The sequence below is a fragment of the Colletotrichum lupini genome, chromosome 6 (genome assembly GCF_023278565.1).
Source record: "Colletotrichum lupini chromosome 6, complete sequence".
Classification (NCBI taxonomy): domain Eukaryota; kingdom Fungi; phylum Ascomycota; class Sordariomycetes; order Glomerellales; family Glomerellaceae; genus Colletotrichum; species Colletotrichum lupini.
Genome location: NC_064679.1, coordinates 4,877,749 through 4,898,892, shown reverse-complemented (window position 1 = coordinate 4,898,892; position 21,144 = coordinate 4,877,749). Strand labels below are relative to the sequence as shown.

Here is a 21,144-nt window from a genome sequence, read left to right as displayed (position 1 = left end):
TTATATAAGTAACCTTAAAGCCGTATTTAATAAATTAATTATTTTTCAAGTAGGTTAAGTAGTTATAATTAGCGCTTATTGAACCTATTACTAGGCTAAAGTATTAAGTATTATTATAAAATTATTTTTAAAAAAGGTACGTCCGTATATATACTATAATACCCTTAAGTAACTTTTATAAGGACTTAGTACGCTAAGTAAATAGCTAAATTTAAGTTTATTAAAAAAGCTATTAAAAAAGTGTATATATTACTTAATTCGAACTACTTATAAACTACTTTATTACTACGTTCTTTAGTAGTATATTAAGGATAGTACTTTAATATTATTAAAAGAGATTTATTTATATTAGTTCTAGTAACGCTTAGAGCTTATTATTAATAATAGTACTTTTATTCCCCTACTTAATCCCCTATAAGTCCGAGGTAAGAGTTACTTATAGGGCTTTATAATAAGTATTATAATAGTTATAATAAGTAAGTTAAAAAAGCTAGTTATTAATCGAAGTACCTCCTCTAGATAAAAGCCCTTTATATTTAAGTACGAAGAAGTTACTAAACGTATAAAAATAGTACCCGTATTAATATTACTATTATTAATAATTGTTACGAAGGTAGCTTTGTTTACCTTATTATTCGCCTTATTATCAATATTACGTAAGCAAACTATATACCATATTAATCTACGATTTCTGTAGATTATTATAGGTATTGATTATGTAAGCAATACTGCTTATATAAGCTTACGTGAGCAATGGAAAGTACTGGAAGGTAACTAAATAATCTGGAATTTACTCGAGGCGGAATTACGTACTACGATTACGCATTCACTTACGTATACGCTTATTAATTATATCATAATTAATAAGTAATGGAATATTCTAGTAGGAGGTTTTTATTCCTATATGTAGGCGTGTATTTGCCTACCTAGACCTTTCGTTAAGCAAGCAACTTCTCATATAGTAATTCAACTATATTACTCTCTTTACTACAAAAACCTCTTTTATATACGCTTATATCCCCTATATTCATATATTCTTGCTTCTATATGAATATTTACTTTTCATATTCTTTATAAGAATATCCCGCATTACCTCGTTAAAGCTATACGTGCTAGAATAATACCTTTAGTATTAAGTAGGGCTATTTTTATTTAACGAGGCCTCGAAATTATATATAATTTTAATATATACGAGCTTAGTATAAAAATATAATAGAGGTATTAATAAGTTATTATTAATAAAATAATTAATATAGTTAATAATAATATAATTAATTTTATAAGAGCTCTTTAGTTATTAACGCTTATAAAATCGTAATCTTAATTAATTAATAATCTTATATAATTAGACATATTATAAGATCTAGCTAACGAGGATTATATTTACGATATTAATTTTATAATAAAAAGCGAGATAAATAGACTTATTAATAAGTACGAGGCTAAAGTAAAAGAAGTTATTAAATTACGGGCTATAGGCTATATAAAGTAATTAATAGTTAGTTAAGTAGTTAATTAAGTAATTAATTAGGCTACTTCGTTAATTACGTCGAATTAAGCTAATTTATTAATTATTATACTTTTTACTAAAATAATTTAATTAACTATAAGTTAATTAACGGCCTCTAATTAGTTTAATTTATTTAAATACTAACTACGCAGAGCCTAGCTTACGTATGTACCCGAGACCGGCGGTCGTATAGCGGCCGCAGCCACACTTAGTGGCAGAATAGCGGGAGCTGCTGGCAGAATATCCTCGCCCATCGTGAAGTCGTAGACAGAATTTAGGTACTGACTGCCACTTCGGCCCACGGCACGAAAGCGTATCCACTGCCAAAGTTCGGGAGTATTATTCTACATGCACGGATACAGAGAGTTTCTAATTCGAAGGGGGCTCATCAAGTACCTACAGATATCCGTACACATGTAAGATAGACGACGATCATCGGCGCATCGGCATCAGCCACAGATTAGCTGGACGCGGGCCCCGTAGCATCCGTATCATTTTGAGAACATGGCCGTCCACTCCTTGGCCTGCCCAAACAGGCACAAACCTGGACTTGGCGGTGATCCTATGGATCTTGGGTGAATCAGGATGTGTGTCCCGCTAAACGGCGAACCATTGCACACAAACGAGGGAGGGTCAGCCTCTTTCTATTGCTGCCAAGACCAGGTTGGCGTTGCTGGGCATTCCGTGGCACATGTCTGGTGCGCTCGTATCCTTGGGGGCTCGTACTTGGAGTCACGGATTAGTAGCACCATGGACTCTTTCATTCTGATTTGGTGGCTCGTACCAAGAACCGAGTCCTGCTTTCTGTGCGAGAGAAGCGGGTAAAGACTTGGGAAACGGCATGCCCGTCGACCGATTATATCCGTAGGAGTGACGAGAGAAAGAAGAGGCGAGCCACCAGACCGATTGTCCACTGGTGCCGCAGACGCGCACACAATCCGACAGGGTAATTACTGAATACCCTGTGATGTGGGAGAGCCAAGGTTTCCTTCGCTGGACGGGCTAAGCGAAGAAAGGGGTGGAGGATGGGGGGGCACACAAGACGCCGATGTATCCTTGCATCAAATCACGGCGGTGGATTAAGCAGAGAGACAAGCTTAGTCCGAGGCGCCAATCAGTACATTCCTCGGGTTGAGCCACGCCCATCTAACCGCTGTTACGCGACCGGATGCCAAGATGACGAGAATTCGACTGAATGATAGATAGACTGGAAGCCTTCGTGGTTGGCTGAGCCAGGAGCGATGACTAGGAAAACTGCCACTGTAAATAAGCCAAGCAGGAGGCCAGCGCCACTGCACCATGAGCAGGTTTAAGCATGAATTTAAGCGTTGTCAGCCACTGCTCCTAGCGTCGTCTTGGTCTTCTTGGCATACCTCACAGCTCCTCTGGGATCTGTCGATGTTCTTCTGGAGGTTGTGGTCGGTAGCCGGGGGGGGGGGGGGGGGGGTGGCTGGAGTAAGGAGGGGCAGCGAAGGCAGCACGATTTTCTTGCTTACGCCCTGTTGGTGAGCGGCGCTGTCTTGGCCACTTATGAGTTATGGAGCCTAACGGACTTTTCGAGGAGCACCGGGTCCGAGAAAGAAACGGTTCTAGAAGGCGAGACGAGAGACACATCCCACAAGAAGAGATAAAAAGCACGGCTTCAAGAAGTCTAAAATACCCCATGAAGCAATACGCCGCGGATGCAGTCTCTTTCGGCATCCAGGAACACATTTAGAGTCGACTCAATCTCTTCCTGTTAGTTCTTCTGCGCGCAGCATTGTGTCTCTATCGGCATGCAGTATCTATAGCCGTATCCGTAAATTCTCCAACTTGAGGCGGCAGCTCATAATGAAAGCCGGAATAACCGTCCTCTTGGCATGGGGACGTGGACTGGGCGGTCCATGGTCAAATGTCCGTCCAAGGTTTCCCTCTGCAGCAGATAAAGTGCGCCTTCAGAGCCCAATAGAACCTTCCCCGGTCTCTTCTCTTTTGCTTCCGTCCCGACAAAGGTAAGATGCTTATTCAGACGGGCGGTGAAATACCCTAGATTTAGCCTAGAGTTTAGTGACTATGCGTCTTTGGCTTTTGCGGGAAAAGGTTTATGGTTAAGATTGCAAGAAACCCAAATCGAAGCCCGCGGCTGCCCCCTGCTCGCTTTCGGTCGAGCCGTGGACCGCGCGGATTCCTCCTTGACAGCCTGACAGGATTCCCCGACATTGGAAGAGTCGATGATAATGCTGATCTCGTTGCTTAGGATCGTTCATGACTTAGACTTTATTGCGGAGTAGTCCTTGCAATACGGCAGTATGGCAATATGGAGGTCAGCAAAATCAGAAAGGTTATTGGCCACTAGGCTTCCGGACCAGCCGCGCAAATCCAGAGAGAGAGCGGGTGGGCAGAGTCTAGAGAGCCTCACTATCTCAGATATTTTTTTGCATGTTTCGGTCATCGAGTCAAGCTTAAGCCCCTCCTCCCGCCCCGTCTGATAACTGGAGAATTCAGCGGAAAGAATGATGAGACGAGACGTACCGATGCGAAGGTCTTTCAAAGTTCCAAACCGACCCGAACCGACCAACGATGCTGCCCAGTGGTGCCGGCTAAGAGGGTCCTCGCGCGAGGCTTTGCTTCTCAGCTTACGCTCTTGCCCAGGATTACGGATTCCTTCTCATGCTGAGACGATGGACTGTGCTCCAACGTACGGGTGTTGGAAGATACGACTCTGAGCGTAAGAAGGCGAGGGAATATGACAGTGGCATCAGCCCAAAAACCTAGAGAACCTAGGCGCTGGTTCTATACATACGAATAGAGTCCCTAAGAAGGACAACACTTGAGGTTCTCTGCTCAGAGTGGCCGGCCACCTCGCTCAATCTTACCTTAATCGAGCTTGACCCGCCATCCCATGTCCCTGAACGCCGACTCTGAGCCAACAGGTCAGAATAGGCTCGTAACACCTGCGGCGCCTGACAGGCTTCCCTTGTAAGGCGCGGCTTCATTGGCTGTGAGAATGTTGACTGCTGTGAGAGTCGATCCTTCAGGAGGATAGCTCCTGTATCCCTATGGAGCAGGAGTGCATGTACGAATACGCCTTTTCCAGCCTCCGTGGTGCTCATCTAGGTATTCGTACCTTGGTGTGAAGGGCACCCCGCCGATGTGCATCCCGCCTTGGTTCGCCGCAAAGCCGCAGGGCAAACGGAACCTCTTCTGGATCCGGCTCCCACGCTGCACTATTACGCTGCCCACAACCCGCCGTTGGAACCCCATCCGACATGGCCGGTCTGTCCAACGCATGTCGCCGCCGTCAGCTCTACATCAAGAAGACACAATATGCTTATGGAGACCAAGACCTTAGCTGCATCTCGGGATGCTCTTTCGCAGAGAAAGAAAGTAGAAGCGGCCGACAGTCGGACATAGGAAAGCCTCTAGCTCAGCACATTCATCGTAATGATCGTATAACCGTCTTGCTAGTCTCCACTCTCCCAAGCCGAACCCGAGCAAAAGTCCAAGAAGGGGGCTGTTCTCGTGAAAGCTCTCCACCGTACGGATACTTGATTGAGCAGCAGAGACCACGGAAACCTGGAAGAAGGGCGAATAGAAGACTAGACAGGGCGTGGTCGCCAGTTCACGTTTCGCTCGTTGCGCCCGCGGTGGGAACCCGCCCCAGTGGTTATCCCTTCGGTCCACGGCCCAGTCGGGGCTCCGTTCGTCTGTTGCGAAGTGCCGCGCGCAAGTCAGCCAGCGTTGAAGCGCAAGGCATCTCGCAACCCGCCCCCATGACTCGGTTTGCATAAAGGATAAGCCGTGACAGCAAACCCTAAATAAAAGTGTAAATCGCAAGTGAAGGGATGTCCCCTTGAAACGATGCTTCCTTTCACACCCCCCTTGGGGAATAACGATAGACGTCATTCAGGGTCAAATATACCCACCATTGCAATTCGGATAGGAATAGAAACGTAGAGGTTCAGTTACCGGATGTACCGTACGAGGAGAGCAAATATTAAACATCGATCTTAATACTGAGTCCCTTTGGAGAACTCGGATGTACGCTTGGCGTGTCACACGTTCACGACCGCTGGTTACCTTTCGTAGGGTCGCTTCTAGCGCCGGGTTTCCCGCTCAGTAAGCGGCTCAAGAGTCAAGAAGATGACGGCCTTGCTTAGTCACGACATCAAGGCGGCATAGAAGCCAGATGTTTGCTCAACTTCGGAGTATGTGTCATGAAGCTTGTCCAAATCGCCGAGGGCGCAAGCTTAGCTCAGCTTCGCTATCAGCGTGTCGAGTGAGGCAATGTACTACTTTGGGAGATTCTGTCATTCCAACATAAATGTAGCCGACTGGTGGGCACACCATCTGTGAGTTAGACTCGGCGCCGCCACCACCACCGGTGAGCCAAGCTTCTCGGGTGATGCACCTAGAATGCGGCCATCCAATGTATTAGTCGACGCATTTGGTGGATGCATCATTGCTATGTCTGTTATTCGTTCGGGAAGATTTTGAAACGCAGATAGAAGCGAGAGGTATGGCCCTTCCACCAGCGAAAATCCTTCTAACTTTTTTGTCACAGTTCAATAGGTAGGATGGGATGGATCGGCTCTGGCACAGTTCATCCTGTTTCCGTAGAGCCTATCAGCACATTCGGTGCCAACAGTCAGTTTGAGCAACCGCTTGCCTGTAGCTCACAACCTCGATGTTCGTGAAGTGCAGCATTGGCAGAGAGCTCATATGCGGTACCTGTCGGGTTGAAAGCCGGGCTAAGGCGTGCATGTTTCGAAGCTGCAGGCGCTCATCCTACGAGTGAAGAACTCCATCCTACAACAAGGCAGCTGAGAAGAATCCATCTTTCCGTCCCGTATTTGGAGGGACGCCTCTTGATGCCTAGCGACGGCCCTACATTGACCAAGATGGGAGAGGCGGCCGGTACAGCAACAACTTCAAGCGAAGACGGGCCGCGGACGCGGGCTCAGCCTGATCGGTGAGGTGCTCATCCCCGTACGCCTATCCCAAGGGAGCATTCAAGGCCGACCTACATATCAAAAAGTCCAGCCTACATGGTTCAAGAACTCGTCTTATTGAAGAGGCGACTGCTTCATCATTCTGAGAAGCATGCAGCGTGGAGTCTGTGGGCGAGATCGGGCGACAGGACTACATGTAGCCATTTGAGCCAGGAACCGGTTTGCTGGGTCTGCGGACTTCCACTCAGCTCGCTAGAAGAACCGCTGTATGATTTCATCTTTCAAAGCCCATCACGCTTCACCTTCCCTAGGTCGGCAGGACCAGCGATACCGCGTACACGCTGGCGAATTCGGGAAGCTAGCCGGGATACCGCTGTCGCCATTGGCGGTACAGGTCATCGAACGTCGGATGAGAGTTTGGGAATCGCGAGAAGTAAGTCGTCCGCGATTATAGACGCATCACATCATCACACCATCGCCCTTGGAGCGAGGTGAACAGTTGCCACGAGTAATCATCTCAAGAACTGATGTTGAGATTCTCTATGGACACGTAAAGTAAAGGCCCCAAGTAAACAACTGACCATCCGAGAATGTGATGTATGGGTAAAGTCGATGACGAGCTCCTGAGCTTAACCTGAACGTGGCTTACTGAGCTTTCACGCCTGCTCGTATAGACTCCACGCCTCTCTCCATCTTGCACACCAAGGTAAGTGGACCAACCGTCAACCGAGTATCCGGATATGGGACTGTTGAGTTTTCAGACAACAAAATGAAGATCCTGGTAGATTTGCCGTATATGCAAGGTCAATGATAATGGCATCCCCGCTGTCTAGTGACTTCCGTTGGACTAGGTGTACGAACGTCTGTATCAGTGACCATTCCCCGTAACATGAGCCATGAGCTGGGTATTTCACTGTTGCCTGGCGATGTCCAAAAAGAGTCTGTACGGCGTGAAAATTCTCACTTGATGATCCTTCGCCCGACAACGAAAGCCTCCAGCTCCTCTCCGATCCTCTCACATCGAGAATGGCAGGTGCCTGGCGATGAGAAGTCCACGACGGGTGTGCGGCGTTGTCGGTGACTGATGGCTGACATGGGATGAAGGGGACCCGCTTGAGCGGCACAGAACGGTGCCCGGCCACGAAAATGAAGACTCTAATCTGAACGGGCGGATGCCCGGATACGTCGGCGGCCCTTGGAGAAGATCCAACCGTTCCCCCTCCTCATACCAAAGGTCCCCTACGGTCCCGAAAGATTGGCAGCCTAACTCCGTAGAGAGACAACACTAAACCAACTGCTCTAGTGCCGTTTGGTCACCGGATTGATGCATTGGCATTGAGGCAGTGCTGGACCACCCCCTCTCCGAGTCCCCAGTTCCAGCCGAGCCAAGACCGGCCAGTCAGACTCGATGAGATGAGATTTTGGGGGTGTTGAAGCCTTGGACGCTGGGCGAATCCACGGCCCCGATACGAACGGTTGTCTAAACCAACGCCGGTGCTTGGTGAGGTTGGGACACTCTATCGCCCGTATACCACCGGCGGCGCCCTGACTACTAGACGAGAGCCGCCGCCAATGAACCCCGAAGCCTGGGGCGCCTGCTCGGATACGTCTTGGCAACCTTGCTGGTCAAAATTCAAAAAAAAGGTTTTGTTGATGGTTGTCAATGTGAACCGGCGTCTTCGGGGCGGTTCTAACTTCCGACATACTCACTGGTCGCCAGCATCGTCCCTGTGGTAGAGATATCCCTTGCTTCGTGCACGCAGGTTAAAAACTATGTTCTCTATGCTGACCAGTATGAACCTCAACATCCCATGTAGGAAAGCAGAAGAACTTCAGCTGCGAGCTGCTAAGGCGGCAGAACGCAGTCGTCCACTTAGTGTTGGAAACTAGCATCGAAAAGGATGTGCGAGCGCTTGCGAGAGACAAATAAATGGGCCGGTGTGATGAAGTCACGCACCTTGCCTGTCGGTGTCAGGCCACCCAGGAGAGGATGAAAACCATAAACCTCAGCCAAAGAAGTTTAGTTCCCCTTGTTGGATTCGTGACCAACACCAACACCAAGTTCCAACAAGACAGACGGGCGTTGGTGCGCCATCCGTCCAACCAACTCTGGTGTGTGTGTGTGAGTGAGAACTAAGAAGACAGAAGAATGGCGCACAGGCCGTGACACTCCCTAGCTACCTTACGCAGGCTTCCTCGGCTGCTTGGCTTGGGGGGTCTTTTTCCCTCTTCCCACCGGGATCCCGAAGGTGTGCTTAAGCTTAATTCGATACTCAAATGTAAGCCACCACGCCATATCGGCCTTCATTCGTTCGATGGAATTCCGGGTTGCGCCCCACACACAGTCATTCTTCTGTTGCTTTTTGCTCTCTTCTGGCTCTCGTTATCCCCTGCTTGCTTCCGAAAGCGAATGCTGCTTCCGCGGTGGAGAGAGAGAAAGGGCCCTGTCGGCTGCCCTGGCATACCTGGGTTTTGAACAATAACCCGCGGCGTAATAAGGATTCAGGGGGCGGTTCGCCAAATCATACATCATCAAAAACCATGTGGGATTGAGGAGCGGATGGTTTATTTTGCTGACGCGGCCACCACCACCCCTGGAGCAAATCTTTCTAGTCTCTGAGAAAGGAGCAATGCCAAAAAGGAGGATGGGAAGATACGGATAAAAAAATGCGCACTAAATCATCGACGGCGGGGAACTATCGATAGCGCCATCCTAGATTCCCTCGTGGCATTGGGAATGGAATGCGCGCCGGCAATATCGGATCCGCTTGTTCCTCTTCGTATGGATATTCCCGCATCCCATCCGTCCAATGTCTATCACCACAACCGACTACGAATACAGTCGGCGTCCGTCTTCTTTGATAGCCCCTCACACCTTTCGGATTGTGGGGAGTCGACGGGTGATGCTCAGCTGCCAGGTTGCAGCAGTGGGCACATTCTCAACTAACTTGACCAAAGTGACAAGTGTCAAGAACGGGAGAGACGCCGTTCTCGACTGCCGCGTGGGCAAAAAATGTGCCTCGTCCCCACGTCGGACGGTCGCCGTGTTGTTCTCAAGATGCTTGGCTACGGATGGCAGTCTGCCAGTCAAGGTCTTGGTTGTTGACGTCCCCCACTTCAGGCGAAGCTTTTGCTGATCTTCCTTAACCCTTTTGGGTGCTGAGTAGGTGTCACTCACTCTCTTTCGGGTTTCTGACATGGACTCGAAGCCTTGTCTCTAGAGACCAGAGGAACTGTAGCATCCATCTCCCTGTTATGGTGATGAAGGGCAAGGCGGGCGGGCACGCAGGTCAGCAGTCCTTTGACTCGGGCAGTTCATCGAGAACAATGCCCGGCTGGGGGCTCGGTGATGTGTGCCCTGTCTACTCCGTGCCCAATCTAGTAGATCGAAACCGAGCTGGACGCCAAACGTTCGCGTTCTTGTCTTTCATAAACAGCTCGTGCCAAGCATCTTGGGTGATGCTTGGCAGAGTTGGCGTGCGCATATCATATCAGGAAGGGCGTCCGTCCATCTCGTTCTCGAGAGAAAGCTAAAGGGGGCACTCGGTGGTCACCACACTGACTTCGCGGTGCTGGAATAAAGAGGTGGTAGCCGTTAAAGGCCCCAAGAGAGGCTCATGGCCTTGGCGTCACCATAATATCACGATCTTCGATGATCATTGCTCACGATCTGTCTTGTTTTCCGAGGGATTCCCAGACTCCAGAACACTGCCACACAATCTCCATCCAGTGTCTCGCCCATTATAGGAACGTAATTTGCCTGTGCCGAGGACGCATTCCACGGCGGACAATCAATCAAACTTTGCTATCCGAGGGACGGAATATCCCTTGCTGGCGCATATTCGTCGTCGATTTGAAGACTTGACCAGTCTATTCTCGTCTGAAAAGAACAGGATCAAATCTCACAGCCAGAGCTCTTCTCTAAACCCTCAATACTCAAGAAACGTTGCCGATAATTACGTCGTCAGATGTTGTTCGAGGCAGCCGCAGAGCATCCTGATAGCAGAGATGGCGGCCTCCATTTCCGTAGTCACATCCGCAATCAAAAGAGTCGGGGAGCCGTGTAAATGGTATATCAGCTGCGGCACTGAGCACATTCTAAGTGATTCCTGAAATCCTGGAGCTGAAATACTGCTCAATATCAAACCATCAATAACAAAGAGGTGATCCTGCAGAGAATCATGCTCGACGAGGTCAACAACCTTGTATGCTTGGGAGGGCTAGTGACTACTTCTCCTAAACAGCACTTATGGTAACAATCCAAGAAGTGACGCAACAAGTAATTGATATGTCTAGATATATCGGGTATTGGATTGTACAGGTGTTGATACAGAGTCCGGAGTCGTGTCATGTGGCACCAGACGCAAGATCATGGGCAAATTACAAAAGATTTAAACATGTGTTCCGTGAAATTTGAGGGTATGTGGTCGAAGATGGGGACGGCTTTGGTCAACGATAACCAACCCAAGTGATGCTCCGTGACTCTCAATCGTGACGGCGGCCTGCCTAGGCCCATCCGTCATTTGATGGGCGACTTGAGATCGCCTTCAACATCGGCTTGCACAACCCTGTAATGTAGGTGGTCTGATTCGCGTTGCATACCATGTGAGACCGAGCCACTGGATGCTTGGTCCCTTCCGTCGTACAACGTCGCGTGATTATCCCATGGGTATCGAATTCTGTCAACTGCAAGCCACGGTGTACATAGCTTTGAGCTTTGCAATCAGGTCTCAGACGTCGCGCTTGGCAGCTCAAGAGCATGGTGCACATGCACAAGGCGACTCAAGGTCGACCATCTTAATGCCAAGTGGGGTTGCACAAACATCACGCATCGCCGTGCAACTTCTGTCGTACTGGTTTCATCAAGCCCGTCTTCCAGAATCCCAGGTAGGCAAAGCTTAACGAGGCACCGCATCGTGAGTTGGTATGACTTGGGCCCCGGTTCATCCTAGACTGTCCTCTGACCACCTTAGCAGTCGCACCGGCCAAACCAGCGTGGAAAAGCCACAACGTCTCTGACATTAGGGACTCCCACAAGATAACTCAGCAATCTATCGAAGCCCAGGCCAAAGCCGCCGTGTGGATTGGATCCCCAACGACGGAGGTCAACATACCACTCGAGATCGCTGCCGTTGGTGTCATCGCGTCCGCCATCAGCTAGAGAGCCCATGCCGCGAGCCTTCATAGTCTCCAACAAGTCCGTCAAGCGATGCTCACGCATTGAGCCGCCGGCAATCTCGCACAAATCGGGGACCAGAAGATCAAAGCAGTCGACTGTGTCACCTGGCAGATCATGACCGGAAGTTGCGGTGTCTGATTTCCTCATGTAGAATGCTTTGATCGCCCGAGGGTAGTGGGTAACGAAGACGGGAGAATAGGCAGAGGAGTCGCTGGTGGCACCGAGAGTTTTGGCGAGGAACTTTTCATGCTCAGAATGCAAGCCGCTTTCCCATGTAGGCTTGATCTCGAACTGATGTTCTTCTGCCTGAAGCAATTTGATCGCATCGGCGTATGTAATGCGTGGCCATCTGGAAGCTGGGCTCTGCATCATCCCCTTCCAACGACGCTCCACTTCGTCGATCGGAACCAGGTCATCTTCCGCTGTTCGTTTCTCTCCGGGCGCATGTCGTTGTCGCAGTTCTTGCGCAGCGCGAGTCTGATATAAGCCAGTGACCAAACTACGGAGCATGTCTTCAACGAGGTTTGTGACTTCGTCCAACTCATCGACGAAGCTCATCTCCGCCTCCAGCATGTAGAACTCGCTCATGTGTCTTGAGGTGTCGCTACGCTCCGCTCGGAAGGTCGGCGATAATGTCCATACATGCCCCAGAGACTGAGCTAACGCCTCAAGATGAAGCTGAGTGGACACCGTCAAGTACTTTGGCGAGCGGAAGAACATGTTTGCTGGCTTGTCCTTGCCCGTATTCGAGATTGCGGGTGTCTCGGTCGAGCCCGTAGCAACGTTGAAGACCTCGCCTGCCCCTTCGCAATCTGAAGATGTGATGATGGGCGGATGAGTTTGGGTAAAGTCTCGAGAGGCGAAGAACTGAGTCAACATCGCGACGGCTTCTGATCTCAATCGCAAGATTGCGGCATTCAGTGGTATCCTGGTTCGAAGATGGGGCATGGTGCGAAGGTAGTCGGATGTTTGGTACTTCTTCTGAATCGGGAACGTCTGGTTTCAATGACGGCATTAGCGATAGTTTAGAGAAAAGAAGAGGGGCAGTGAGCCTACCTTTGCGTCAGAGGGGCCTAGGATTTCGACATGATCGACCTTCAACTCGTGACTTTGACCGTCTGTTTTGGAGGGAGTCCAGACACCCCGTAGGCGGACTGCTGCACCGACTCGCAGGTTTGCGCTGGGAGATTATCAGCAATCACGGCTTCCGAGACAGTGGCCAAGCTTGGGGATCTGAGAGGGACACACCTTTCTTCGTCGCTCCTTGATACCAGTGCCTGGATAGGCGACCGTGAGGAACCGTCGCCAATATTGACGAATCGATCCGTCTTCATGTTGCGAACAGACCGGACGTACCCATTGACGACAACATCTTTGACTTCGGTTTCGGGCTTCCACTCTAGAAATTGGGCTACTGTTCTCCGTGGTGCTGTAGAGAGGTATCGTCTGTGGATGGGTTGGACAAGGAGCCCAGATGGGCGCGCAAGCTTGCGCAAAGGGAATGTTGCCGCAGTTCGCATGATGAAGATAACTTGGGATCTGTCAGACTACCGCGTCATGTTGTGGAAATCGAAGCATTCGACCCTCGTGATCTGCCAACAGCAGGGGTGAATGGTATAGTTGGACAGCGGAGGGGTTGCGACTACAAGGAAAGGAACGACGTCTTTCGCGACGACATGCGACGGATGACTGAGGTCGGAGCTTGAGAAAAAGTCTACGAATGGGAAGCTTCAATTCACCTAAGTGGGGCCTTCCAGTATGTTAAAGTAGAAATACTTATGATCGAGCCTACGCTGTCCATATAAGAGGGTTCCTGGACTTCCTGCAGCTTTCCCAGGTTCTGGAGATAAGATAAGATAAGAAGCATCCTTATCGGTGGGAACTCCCCGGTACCTACACAAGGTACGTACCACCGAGTTGTCTCCTCGACGGTCAAAATACCTTAGCCACCACAGCTCCTCCCGTCTGCATCCCTCCACACCACAAACATCTCCTCTCGAATCGGATGACATCCCCGGCACTCAACGTCTCCCCCATACTCCAGCTCTAGACCTTCTCTCTCTACGCTTTGAATAAGACTTGTTATTGCCAAATGTCCACCTTAAACGCACCATGCCTGATCCATATCCCGGTCCGACTTGTAATCGCAAGAACCTGGGCCTCGAGTCCTTGTCTGGCTGATCGAGTCCAATTATTGACAGAATTCAACATTTCATCAGCTCCGCCCTCGACTCCCGAGACACCAAACACCGGACACGGGTGACGACTTCGGGATAATGCAGTTGTTGGCTAGCAACCCCATGACATGGATCTGGAATCCGATCGAGTACAGTCTTTTCTTCTTGGTCCCAAACTTCGTCTCCCTTCAGATCGAGGCCGCAAACCCGAGTCGGAACCTGTATGCAAGTCATGGAGAGCATGGATCCGCATCCTCGGCGGGCAAACAGACACCCAACGTAGCCTTGTCACCTCCCATCGATATTTTGCCTCACTTCCAAGATGAGCTCACATCTCTCCTCATTGCGCCCAACCTTTGGACAGGCAGCCCTGCCTAGTGGGGGCCCAAGAACCATGAAGCTGGGTTTTTTGCTTCTTCCATGCCAGCTTATTGCTTATTAGCCCGCGATCTAAGCAAGGCACGGCACGGGCTGCTGGGACTCGCAACTATTCTCCCTCGCCATCTTTCCCTACTTTAGCTCCCGCCCCGCCCAAACTGTCTTCAGACCCTAGGTACGGATACCTCGCCTTAGCCAACAAGATATGTACGGACCCTGGCTTCGACCCCCCCGGTTGCACTGCTTGCTCCCATCGCCCTATCCCGGCTCGCAAGAACGCCTCAAGTGAGATCTTGGGAAACAGGAAGATCTCGTATAACTGCGGCAGATTGCAGTAGTAACTCGATCGGATCCCACCTACCAAGACCACGGGAAGACTGACGTGACACGACCCGGGTTTCTGTACAAGCAAGACATATCTCATCACAACCACGGCAAGCCCACCCACCCTTTACGCGCCCTTCCTATACACTACCCTGGAATGTCGCAGACTTGACTGAGATCCGGCAAGTATTGGTAACACTCTCCCATACACCCTTCACCGCCCTCGCTTCCTGGAGAGGCGAAGCAATTCATTCCTCTGCAAAGGGGCCCAAGATACCTCACCATGCTATTGTTTCTTTTCTTCCTTCCCGCGCTCCTGGTCTACAAGCCGCAGCTAGAGTTGCCTCCCGAGCGACTCTTCATTGCGAGGGGACGTATTTAAAGCCACGAGTGTACCCCACGGTTGGTGCTTCCCTGATCTCTTATTCCCAAGTCATACTCGCCGCATTGCGTCTGATCAAGGATCAGTTCTACACAGCAACTCGACCTTCGTCACCGCCCCAAGAATTTCTTTGGCCTGCCTTCGCGAGCTTACAATGCCTTCCTCGAAGCCTTTGAAGATCAAGCCCTCCGAGGTTGCGGCGGACACCAAGAAGAAACTGATCCCAGAAGTCAATAGATACTTCCGCGAGGAGTGGCCCCCATACTCAGTTCTCTACTCTCAGCCGCTACTCCAGCTTCCGCTCAGCCGCCCGGCCTTCATGAGCTCAGACTTACCCAACTTCTGTAAGACTCACCCATGGCCGTCATCGATTATGATTCGGAGCCACAGCTAACCATGGCAGATGTCGTACATAGCGATCCTGTAGACTGCGCACTGGGCTGGGCTCAAAGCGAAGGAGTCCGGATCCCCTTCATCTGCGCCGCGAACGAGAAGCGACCCGGAGGTGATTGGGAGACAGGTGTTGTCGGTTACGAGGTATGTCGTCGATGGTGTGCCTTGTATAACTCAACTCTGACTCGACGCTTTATGTAGGAGAGATTATGCCGTCGCAGCAATCTGTCAGCAACGTTGGGGTCTCCCCATCCGGATACATGCATGCCAACCAACTACCCGATCCCGATCGAAGGAGCCATCTATTCTCCCGATGTTGGTAGGCACATGCGTACTACCTAGCATCTTGGTCATTCTTGACTAATGAAGTGTGCAGTTCGTTTCCGCCAGTTTCAAGACAGGATCGAGTCATTGGACATGAAAGATTGGAGGTCGCTGCCAGTTATTTCTATGCCGCCAGCTCGGTGGCCGAAGCTCACAGACATGGGACGAAAGTACTCTTTTTCGGAAGAGCGAGAATTGGTACGGAACAAGATGCGCGCCGCCTTGCGAATCTGCGTGTTCAACGGCTACAACCACGTTGTGATCGGCGACTTTGGCCTTGGCAATGGCTACCGCAACCCGCCCAAGGAGCTGGCGGAGTTGTGGCGCGAAGTCTTTCTCTACGACCCAGAATTGAGGGGCCAGTTCCTCGCCGTCATGTTCGCTTTCGAAGACGACAGACAGTGCACAGCCAAGTTCATCCTCGACGACATCGCCAAGAAGACGAAAGGGAGCAGCAGCAGCAGCTCTTCGAAAAGCAAGTCAAAGAGCTCGTCGTCATCAAGTTCAAGCGGCAGTTCATCCAGTCACAAAAGCGACTTCAAAATCTTCAGCGAAATCTTCGCGACGAGTGAGATAGCCAGAGTTCGGAGCCAACCTGACCCACGCTACGCCTTCTCTGCAATTATGGATGGGTCTTGACCGATTTGCTCTTGGCGCATCCTCGACCGGGTTAATGTCTCACTCATGGGTACTCGATGTGAGCCGGTGAGACCTGGCCGTACGTCAGGCTGGCTGAGGCGGTATATCCTGGGCAGAGTCTTGTCTCGCCGTACGACCTGTCATGTCAACACATGGCTACAAGAAAGGTGTTTATGTCTCGCAACACAGGCTTTTCAGCACTACCAACGACTGGTTCCCTGTCCAAGTGCGGTGATTGGTCCGCAATGACCGGGCAGGGGGATCAATTTTTTGCATCATTCGACGGGGCTTTCAGTTCAGCGGCCCACGCTGGTTGCTTTTTCTGCCCTTGCACGTCGGGCTGAAGCTACTTGCGATCTCGAGGGTCCCTGGATCTACAACGTCGGGTGTCGATTGCCTGTTCCGGCCAGTGTGCTCGGAGGGCTTCGATAGTGCTCTTCAAAGTTGTTTGCCTATTTCCTTTTTTTTTTTTCGACATCTCGATTTTCGCGGGAATTTGCTTGCTCTCACTGGTGCACATCATCATACGGTTGACTTCGGGTTGGCGGCGTTGGGAGTGGTTGGACAAAATGGCTAGATCCGATGTAATTGGGACCTAGGAGCTTTTGCAGGTGTCTGGCGTATTCTTCTGGTTCAAATCACAAATCCCTTCATATTCCATATCCGGAAGCAATTTTCAAGCATGATTGAAATCTCCCTCTTCCCTTTGCGCAACACGGTTCGCTCCAAGATGTAGGGGCGACTGGACGTAGGGATAAGCATGGCGCGCGCAATCCTGTTGTCCAGTGGCCATTGGTGTATGGAAAAGCATTGCCTTGCCGCAGCCGCCTGGTCTTCACCCTAGCAACGCGACCCTCCGCAAGGGCCTGGCATTCCATGCCAACGACAGCCTTGGCCACTGTGCTTGCTCAGCAGAACCCAGAGAAGGTTGACTCCCGGTGCCCCGCCAAGCCCAAAGGGGAGAAATGCCTTCAGCAAGACTGGATAGCGGTACACTATTTCGACCCGAAATCCTCGCGCCTGAAGAGTCTGAGTTGAATGCTGAGGCTCTCGCCCAAAACGTCTTAGCAAGAACGGCAAGGTTAACATCCGCGACCATTGGAATGGGCCAGAGTCGCTTAATCAGCCCGCTCCTCTATCGAATTCGTAATCGACATGTCCAAGTCATACTAAAGTGTTTGCCTAGGCACGTGCCGCGGCGCCACTTGACGAGAAAAAGCAAGCATGCAGAAAGGCTCACCTGTCTTGCCCGTTTACCGGCAGCAAGCCTTTGGCTCTCCAACGAACGCTCAAGAATCGGTGTCTCTGAAGGGATGAAAGAAAGAGCGGGAGCCTCTGACATGGTCTTCCCAATACCGCGGTTGGTCAGGCTGACGAAGAACGATAGGCCGTCAGAGCTGAACATCCGAGGGTGGAGGGATCTTCGACCAGGATGGTGAGTGGCTATTGGAGGGCTGAGAAGACATCCATGTTTGCTTTTCCGGGAGCTGACATGATCTCAGGCGCAAACAACTCTGCATATGTCCTCGTCATGATAGAAAAAAAAGTCTACCGCTACCCCGAAATCCAAATACCTCACCCCTGCCTGCATGCCAGATCTTGACCGGGACATTCGATCGGCTGGAACTTTGGGTATCACTGCGTTGGCTCTCCCCACGACGACCCCCCACCCTCACCTACACAAGCAATGGGCTCTTTTCCCTCCCCTCTTGAGAGACAATACTGACTCTGGACACTGGTACGGTGGCCCTTTGAGGCGGGGAGGATCCGCGAAGACTATGAGAAGTCTATCACTTCTCAATTTTCCGAACCACCAGATGGCTGATCCGAGGCATCTTGCCTGTGACACATAGTACGGCCGAAATGCGCAAGACCCGTTACGGCCTTTATCTACGGGTAGAGATTTCGTGGGCCACGAGATTCCCGCCTTTGCACTTCTTATCCAAACATACGACGAACCTGCCTCCCTGCCTTGCTACCCAACTGACGGGGACACCACCCCAGAGATCCCAAAGACTTTGGAAGTCATAGGGAGGGTCGCGGGATAGAAAGAGGGTTTATCTTTCGAACCCCTGGAACCGGGGGCTGACGCCACCAGGGCCCGACCACGCGGGACCGGAGGGCACTCCGCGGTCGAACATCCCGCAGCCCTCTTCAAATGCTAGCCCTTGCATAGTCCCCTGCCATCCAATCACACCTCATTAGCTCAGGCGAGAGGTGCCGAGCTGGACTCCCTGCCAATACCCCGATGTGGTCGGTTACACCAGACACAGACATCGACGGAGGAGGGGCGGGGGTGAAGATGCGAAAGACATTCCGCGAGGACTATCTCCATTCAGGGAGAGTGTCCAATGCGAGAGGTATCTCAAGTCTACACTTTCTTTCTCTTGCTGTCCTTCCCCCCCCAAGTGCCCCCTCTCTGCCCGCGCGGCAGTCAAGGGATACACTGGCGTCGCTTTAGAAACTAAGTTTAGTGGGCGAATTCTGCCTTCTCTTCAAACTCTTCATGAAGTGGTTTCCCGTTCTAGGCTGGGGGCTAAGAAATGATTGCTAGCGCAGAGCTGTCGTCATGCCCCTCTTCTCTCTCTCCTCCCCCTGTATCATCAATGATGAATCTCTTGCCGCGTGCATGTTCATCCTTGGGCGCTGCATTGGACTCGTGAATGGCATGGGTGTGCGGGTGATCGCTGCTGCGTCGACGCCCAACCCGTCGTGCAGCATGACATGATACTCGACGGATGAAGGGAGTGGGACAAGGCGGCAAACCACCTTCTTTTCGTTCTCCCAACGGGAGGAACCAAAACATCATGTGCGGCAGAGCATCAGAGACTCTCTCGTGGTACATCATCATTTATCACGGCTCACCGCTTCGAGGATGAGAGACATGTAGGGCGGTGACTATGCCCACCGCTAACGCTTCCTCTTCTGGCACTTCGAGCCGCCCAAAATAAGACGAGGCGTTCCCGGATGGAGATCCCGCCTTGCGTTGGGGAATGGAGGGTTTTTGCTTGTCTACGGGCGGACTACCTACCTAGGTATTTCCCCCTCCCTCCTCTGAGACATGCATGTACGCCTCATCGGGGAGAAAAGGTCGGCACGGTCGGTCGGTCGTGGGTAGGCAAGGTAGGTGAGGAAGAAGAAAAAAAAACGTATCGATCTTCGTCAGGGATCACGGATTTGCTGCAGCTGCGCGTAGATCAGCTAGATGAACACCCCGATTACCTACCGAATCCATCAATGCCGTTTCCTGCTGCCTGCCTGCCCGCCTTTCTATCCCGAGCGCCAGATTGACGGGGGTGAAGGAGGAAGCAGAGAGGCCCAACCCGTCGCGGGTTGGTCGTCTCATATTGGGCCCGTCCAGATTATGTACATCAACCTGACCCTGGTGTACCGAGAGAAACCTGCCATCTGGAGTTTGGGAGACGAGTGAGGAATACGGGAGACGGGATGGGGGCTCGGAGAGAAGTAGTATGGGTAAGCAGCCTTGGTGAGCTAACAGAAGGCCGCTCGGGAGGCTGCATGTTTCAAGGCCCTCAGACCCAACGACGTCCAGTCGTTGGTGTCCTGCGCTATCATTTCGTCTTGCCTATCCTCGTTCCATCGGGCCTACCTTTATGCCGGCGTGGAAAACGGCCTAGGAAAATGAGGTACGGCGGGTAGCGACGCCGTATGACCAGAAAGCGAGCAAACTTGAAAAGGTAAATAAACAATCGCGCTGGCTGTTAGGAGTAGGCAGGAACAGCATTGCGGAGCTATTCCCAGCACGCCTCCAACGGTCTAAACGAATTGTACAGACACTACAAAGCCAGAAAGCCACCGGCTTCGTGTCTCAGAAACCTTGAGCAAACGTCATCTACCGAGGGAAGCAGGTTTACACAAAAGCGCGATGAGATTTGACCGTGATCAGCAATTCCCCGCCCCTTCGAATTTTCCCACCCGGGCGATGTCGTGCGAAGCTTGGCGGAGGGAACTAGGGATTGGGTGGTGCATCTCGGGCGGTCTTCATTCCTCTATGATTACTCCCGTGCTTGGGTGTGTTCACATTTAGACACTGGTGTTCCGTCAACCATCACATTTCACATCTCACAGTTTTGTATCAGATTTCGTGCGAATATGAGGGTGTGAGTGAGGTCCTGGCTTTGCTTTCAATGGAATTCGGTGGAGTTTGCCGTGGAGTCTTGAAATTATTCATCTGGGTGTGCCATTATGCCGTACTGCATGGCCCAACCTAGAAAGAGAAGAACAAGACTCGTTTTCAATGGTGTTGAACGTAAGCCGGGAGGGATACAGAAATTCTCAATGGGCTGCGGTCGCACTCGCAGCTGCAGGTTGTTGGATGAGATGTCATGAAGCATGCACAGGCAATGGGCATCGAAGGGGATATAGTGACCAGAATCGTAAATGTCCTCTAACAAGCATCGTCCGTTGTAGTCGATGACCGAGCGGTACAATTCCAGCCTTGAATAGGTAGGAGCGTATGTTGGCTCACGGTCCTACATAATGCCATGGATAGCTTGTTTTTTTGTCATTTTCCGCCATAGTAATTTTGGTGGCGGGCGATGTTTGGCCTCGTGACTTGTTGTTTGGGTAGGTACCGGTACTTCATGGAATCCGCGGAATACCATCATATGTTTCGAGACGTCGCGGGTTCGAGTCGAGGTCTCCTTGCGACTTCTTCCATTTTTTGGGTCCATTTCGCTATCGAGGAAGGATCTCTCCTGACTGAGATGAAACATAATGACAGCTGTGCTTGGGAGACTGGAGTGTTGCCTCTCGGAACGGCTCTCGAGATCAAGAGACAATGCTTTCTCCAGGAAAGACCGGTAGGCTGGGAGGCAGCAGTCTAGTCTCCGCGGGTGGAGTGCTAATACTGAGGCGACGAGACCACGACGTGGCTTTGGCAGTGG

General features: G+C 51.0%; 7 protein-coding genes across 7 annotated transcripts; 5 read left to right on the top strand and 2 right to left on the bottom strand.

The window, feature by feature from the left end:
• Nucleotides 1-2,001: 2,001 nt before the first annotated feature.
• Nucleotides 2,002-3,124, bottom strand: CLUP02_12923 (uncharacterized protein; the record flags this gene model as incomplete). The annotated part of the gene is made up of 7 exons (XM_049291881.1): nt 2,002-2,080; nt 2,131-2,235; nt 2,295-2,472; nt 2,548-2,606; nt 2,671-2,802; nt 2,889-2,916; nt 3,007-3,124. The coding sequence occupies 7 exons, from the start codon at nt 3,122-3,124 to the stop codon at nt 2,002-2,004; spliced, it is 699 nt and encodes a 232-aa protein (XP_049149027.1).
• A 674-nt stretch (nt 3,125-3,798) lies between these two features.
• CLUP02_12922 (uncharacterized protein) lies at nt 3,799-4,264 on the top strand (the record flags this gene model as incomplete). Its single annotated transcript, XM_049291880.1, has 3 exons — nt 3,799-3,883; nt 3,946-4,082; nt 4,142-4,264. 3 exons carry the CDS (start codon nt 3,799-3,801, stop codon nt 4,262-4,264), a joined length of 345 nt encoding a protein of 114 aa, XP_049149026.1.
• Nucleotides 4,265-4,391: 127 nt separating this feature from the next.
• CLUP02_12921 (uncharacterized protein) lies at nt 4,392-7,730 on the top strand (the record flags this gene model as incomplete). Its single annotated transcript, XM_049291879.1, has 13 exons — nt 4,392-4,422; nt 4,514-4,565; nt 4,629-5,270; nt 5,511-5,608; nt 5,663-5,768; nt 5,851-5,958; nt 6,054-6,178; nt 6,269-6,461; nt 6,528-6,874; nt 6,977-7,033; nt 7,116-7,244; nt 7,314-7,502; nt 7,546-7,730. The coding sequence occupies 13 exons, from the start codon at nt 4,392-4,394 to the stop codon at nt 7,728-7,730; spliced, it is 2,262 nt and encodes a 753-aa protein (XP_049149025.1).
• A 1,026-nt stretch (nt 7,731-8,756) lies between these two features.
• Nucleotides 8,757-8,924, top strand: CLUP02_12920 (uncharacterized protein; the record flags this gene model as incomplete). The annotated part of the gene is made up of 1 exon (XM_049291878.1): nt 8,757-8,924. One exon carries the CDS (start codon nt 8,757-8,759, stop codon nt 8,922-8,924), a length of 168 nt encoding a protein of 55 aa, XP_049149024.1.
• A 2,486-nt stretch (nt 8,925-11,410) lies between these two features.
• Nucleotides 11,411-13,140, bottom strand: CLUP02_12919 (asparaginyl-tRNA synthetase; the record flags this gene model as incomplete). Its single annotated transcript, XM_049291877.1, has 3 exons — nt 11,411-12,616; nt 12,677-12,800; nt 12,869-13,140. 3 exons carry the CDS (start codon nt 13,138-13,140, stop codon nt 11,411-11,413), a joined length of 1,602 nt encoding a protein of 533 aa, XP_049149023.1.
• A 592-nt stretch (nt 13,141-13,732) lies between these two features.
• On the top strand, nt 13,733-16,237 carry CLUP02_12918 (uncharacterized protein; the record flags this gene model as incomplete). The annotated part of the gene is made up of 8 exons (XM_049291876.1): nt 13,733-13,791; nt 13,860-14,174; nt 14,240-14,460; nt 14,615-14,873; nt 14,933-15,225; nt 15,285-15,418; nt 15,476-15,593; nt 15,651-16,237. The coding sequence occupies 8 exons, from the start codon at nt 13,733-13,735 to the stop codon at nt 16,235-16,237; spliced, it is 1,986 nt and encodes a 661-aa protein (XP_049149022.1).
• Nucleotides 16,238-17,826: 1,589 nt separating this feature from the next.
• On the top strand, nt 17,827-20,354 carry CLUP02_12917 (uncharacterized protein; the record flags this gene model as incomplete). The annotated part of the gene is made up of 11 exons (XM_049291875.1): nt 17,827-18,079; nt 18,110-18,273; nt 18,336-18,412; nt 18,443-18,581; nt 18,647-18,688; nt 18,792-18,949; nt 18,982-19,123; nt 19,443-19,663; nt 19,737-19,792; nt 20,047-20,269; nt 20,327-20,354. The coding sequence occupies 11 exons, from the start codon at nt 17,827-17,829 to the stop codon at nt 20,352-20,354; spliced, it is 1,503 nt and encodes a 500-aa protein (XP_049149021.1).
• Nucleotides 20,355-21,144: the final 790 nt, after the last annotated feature.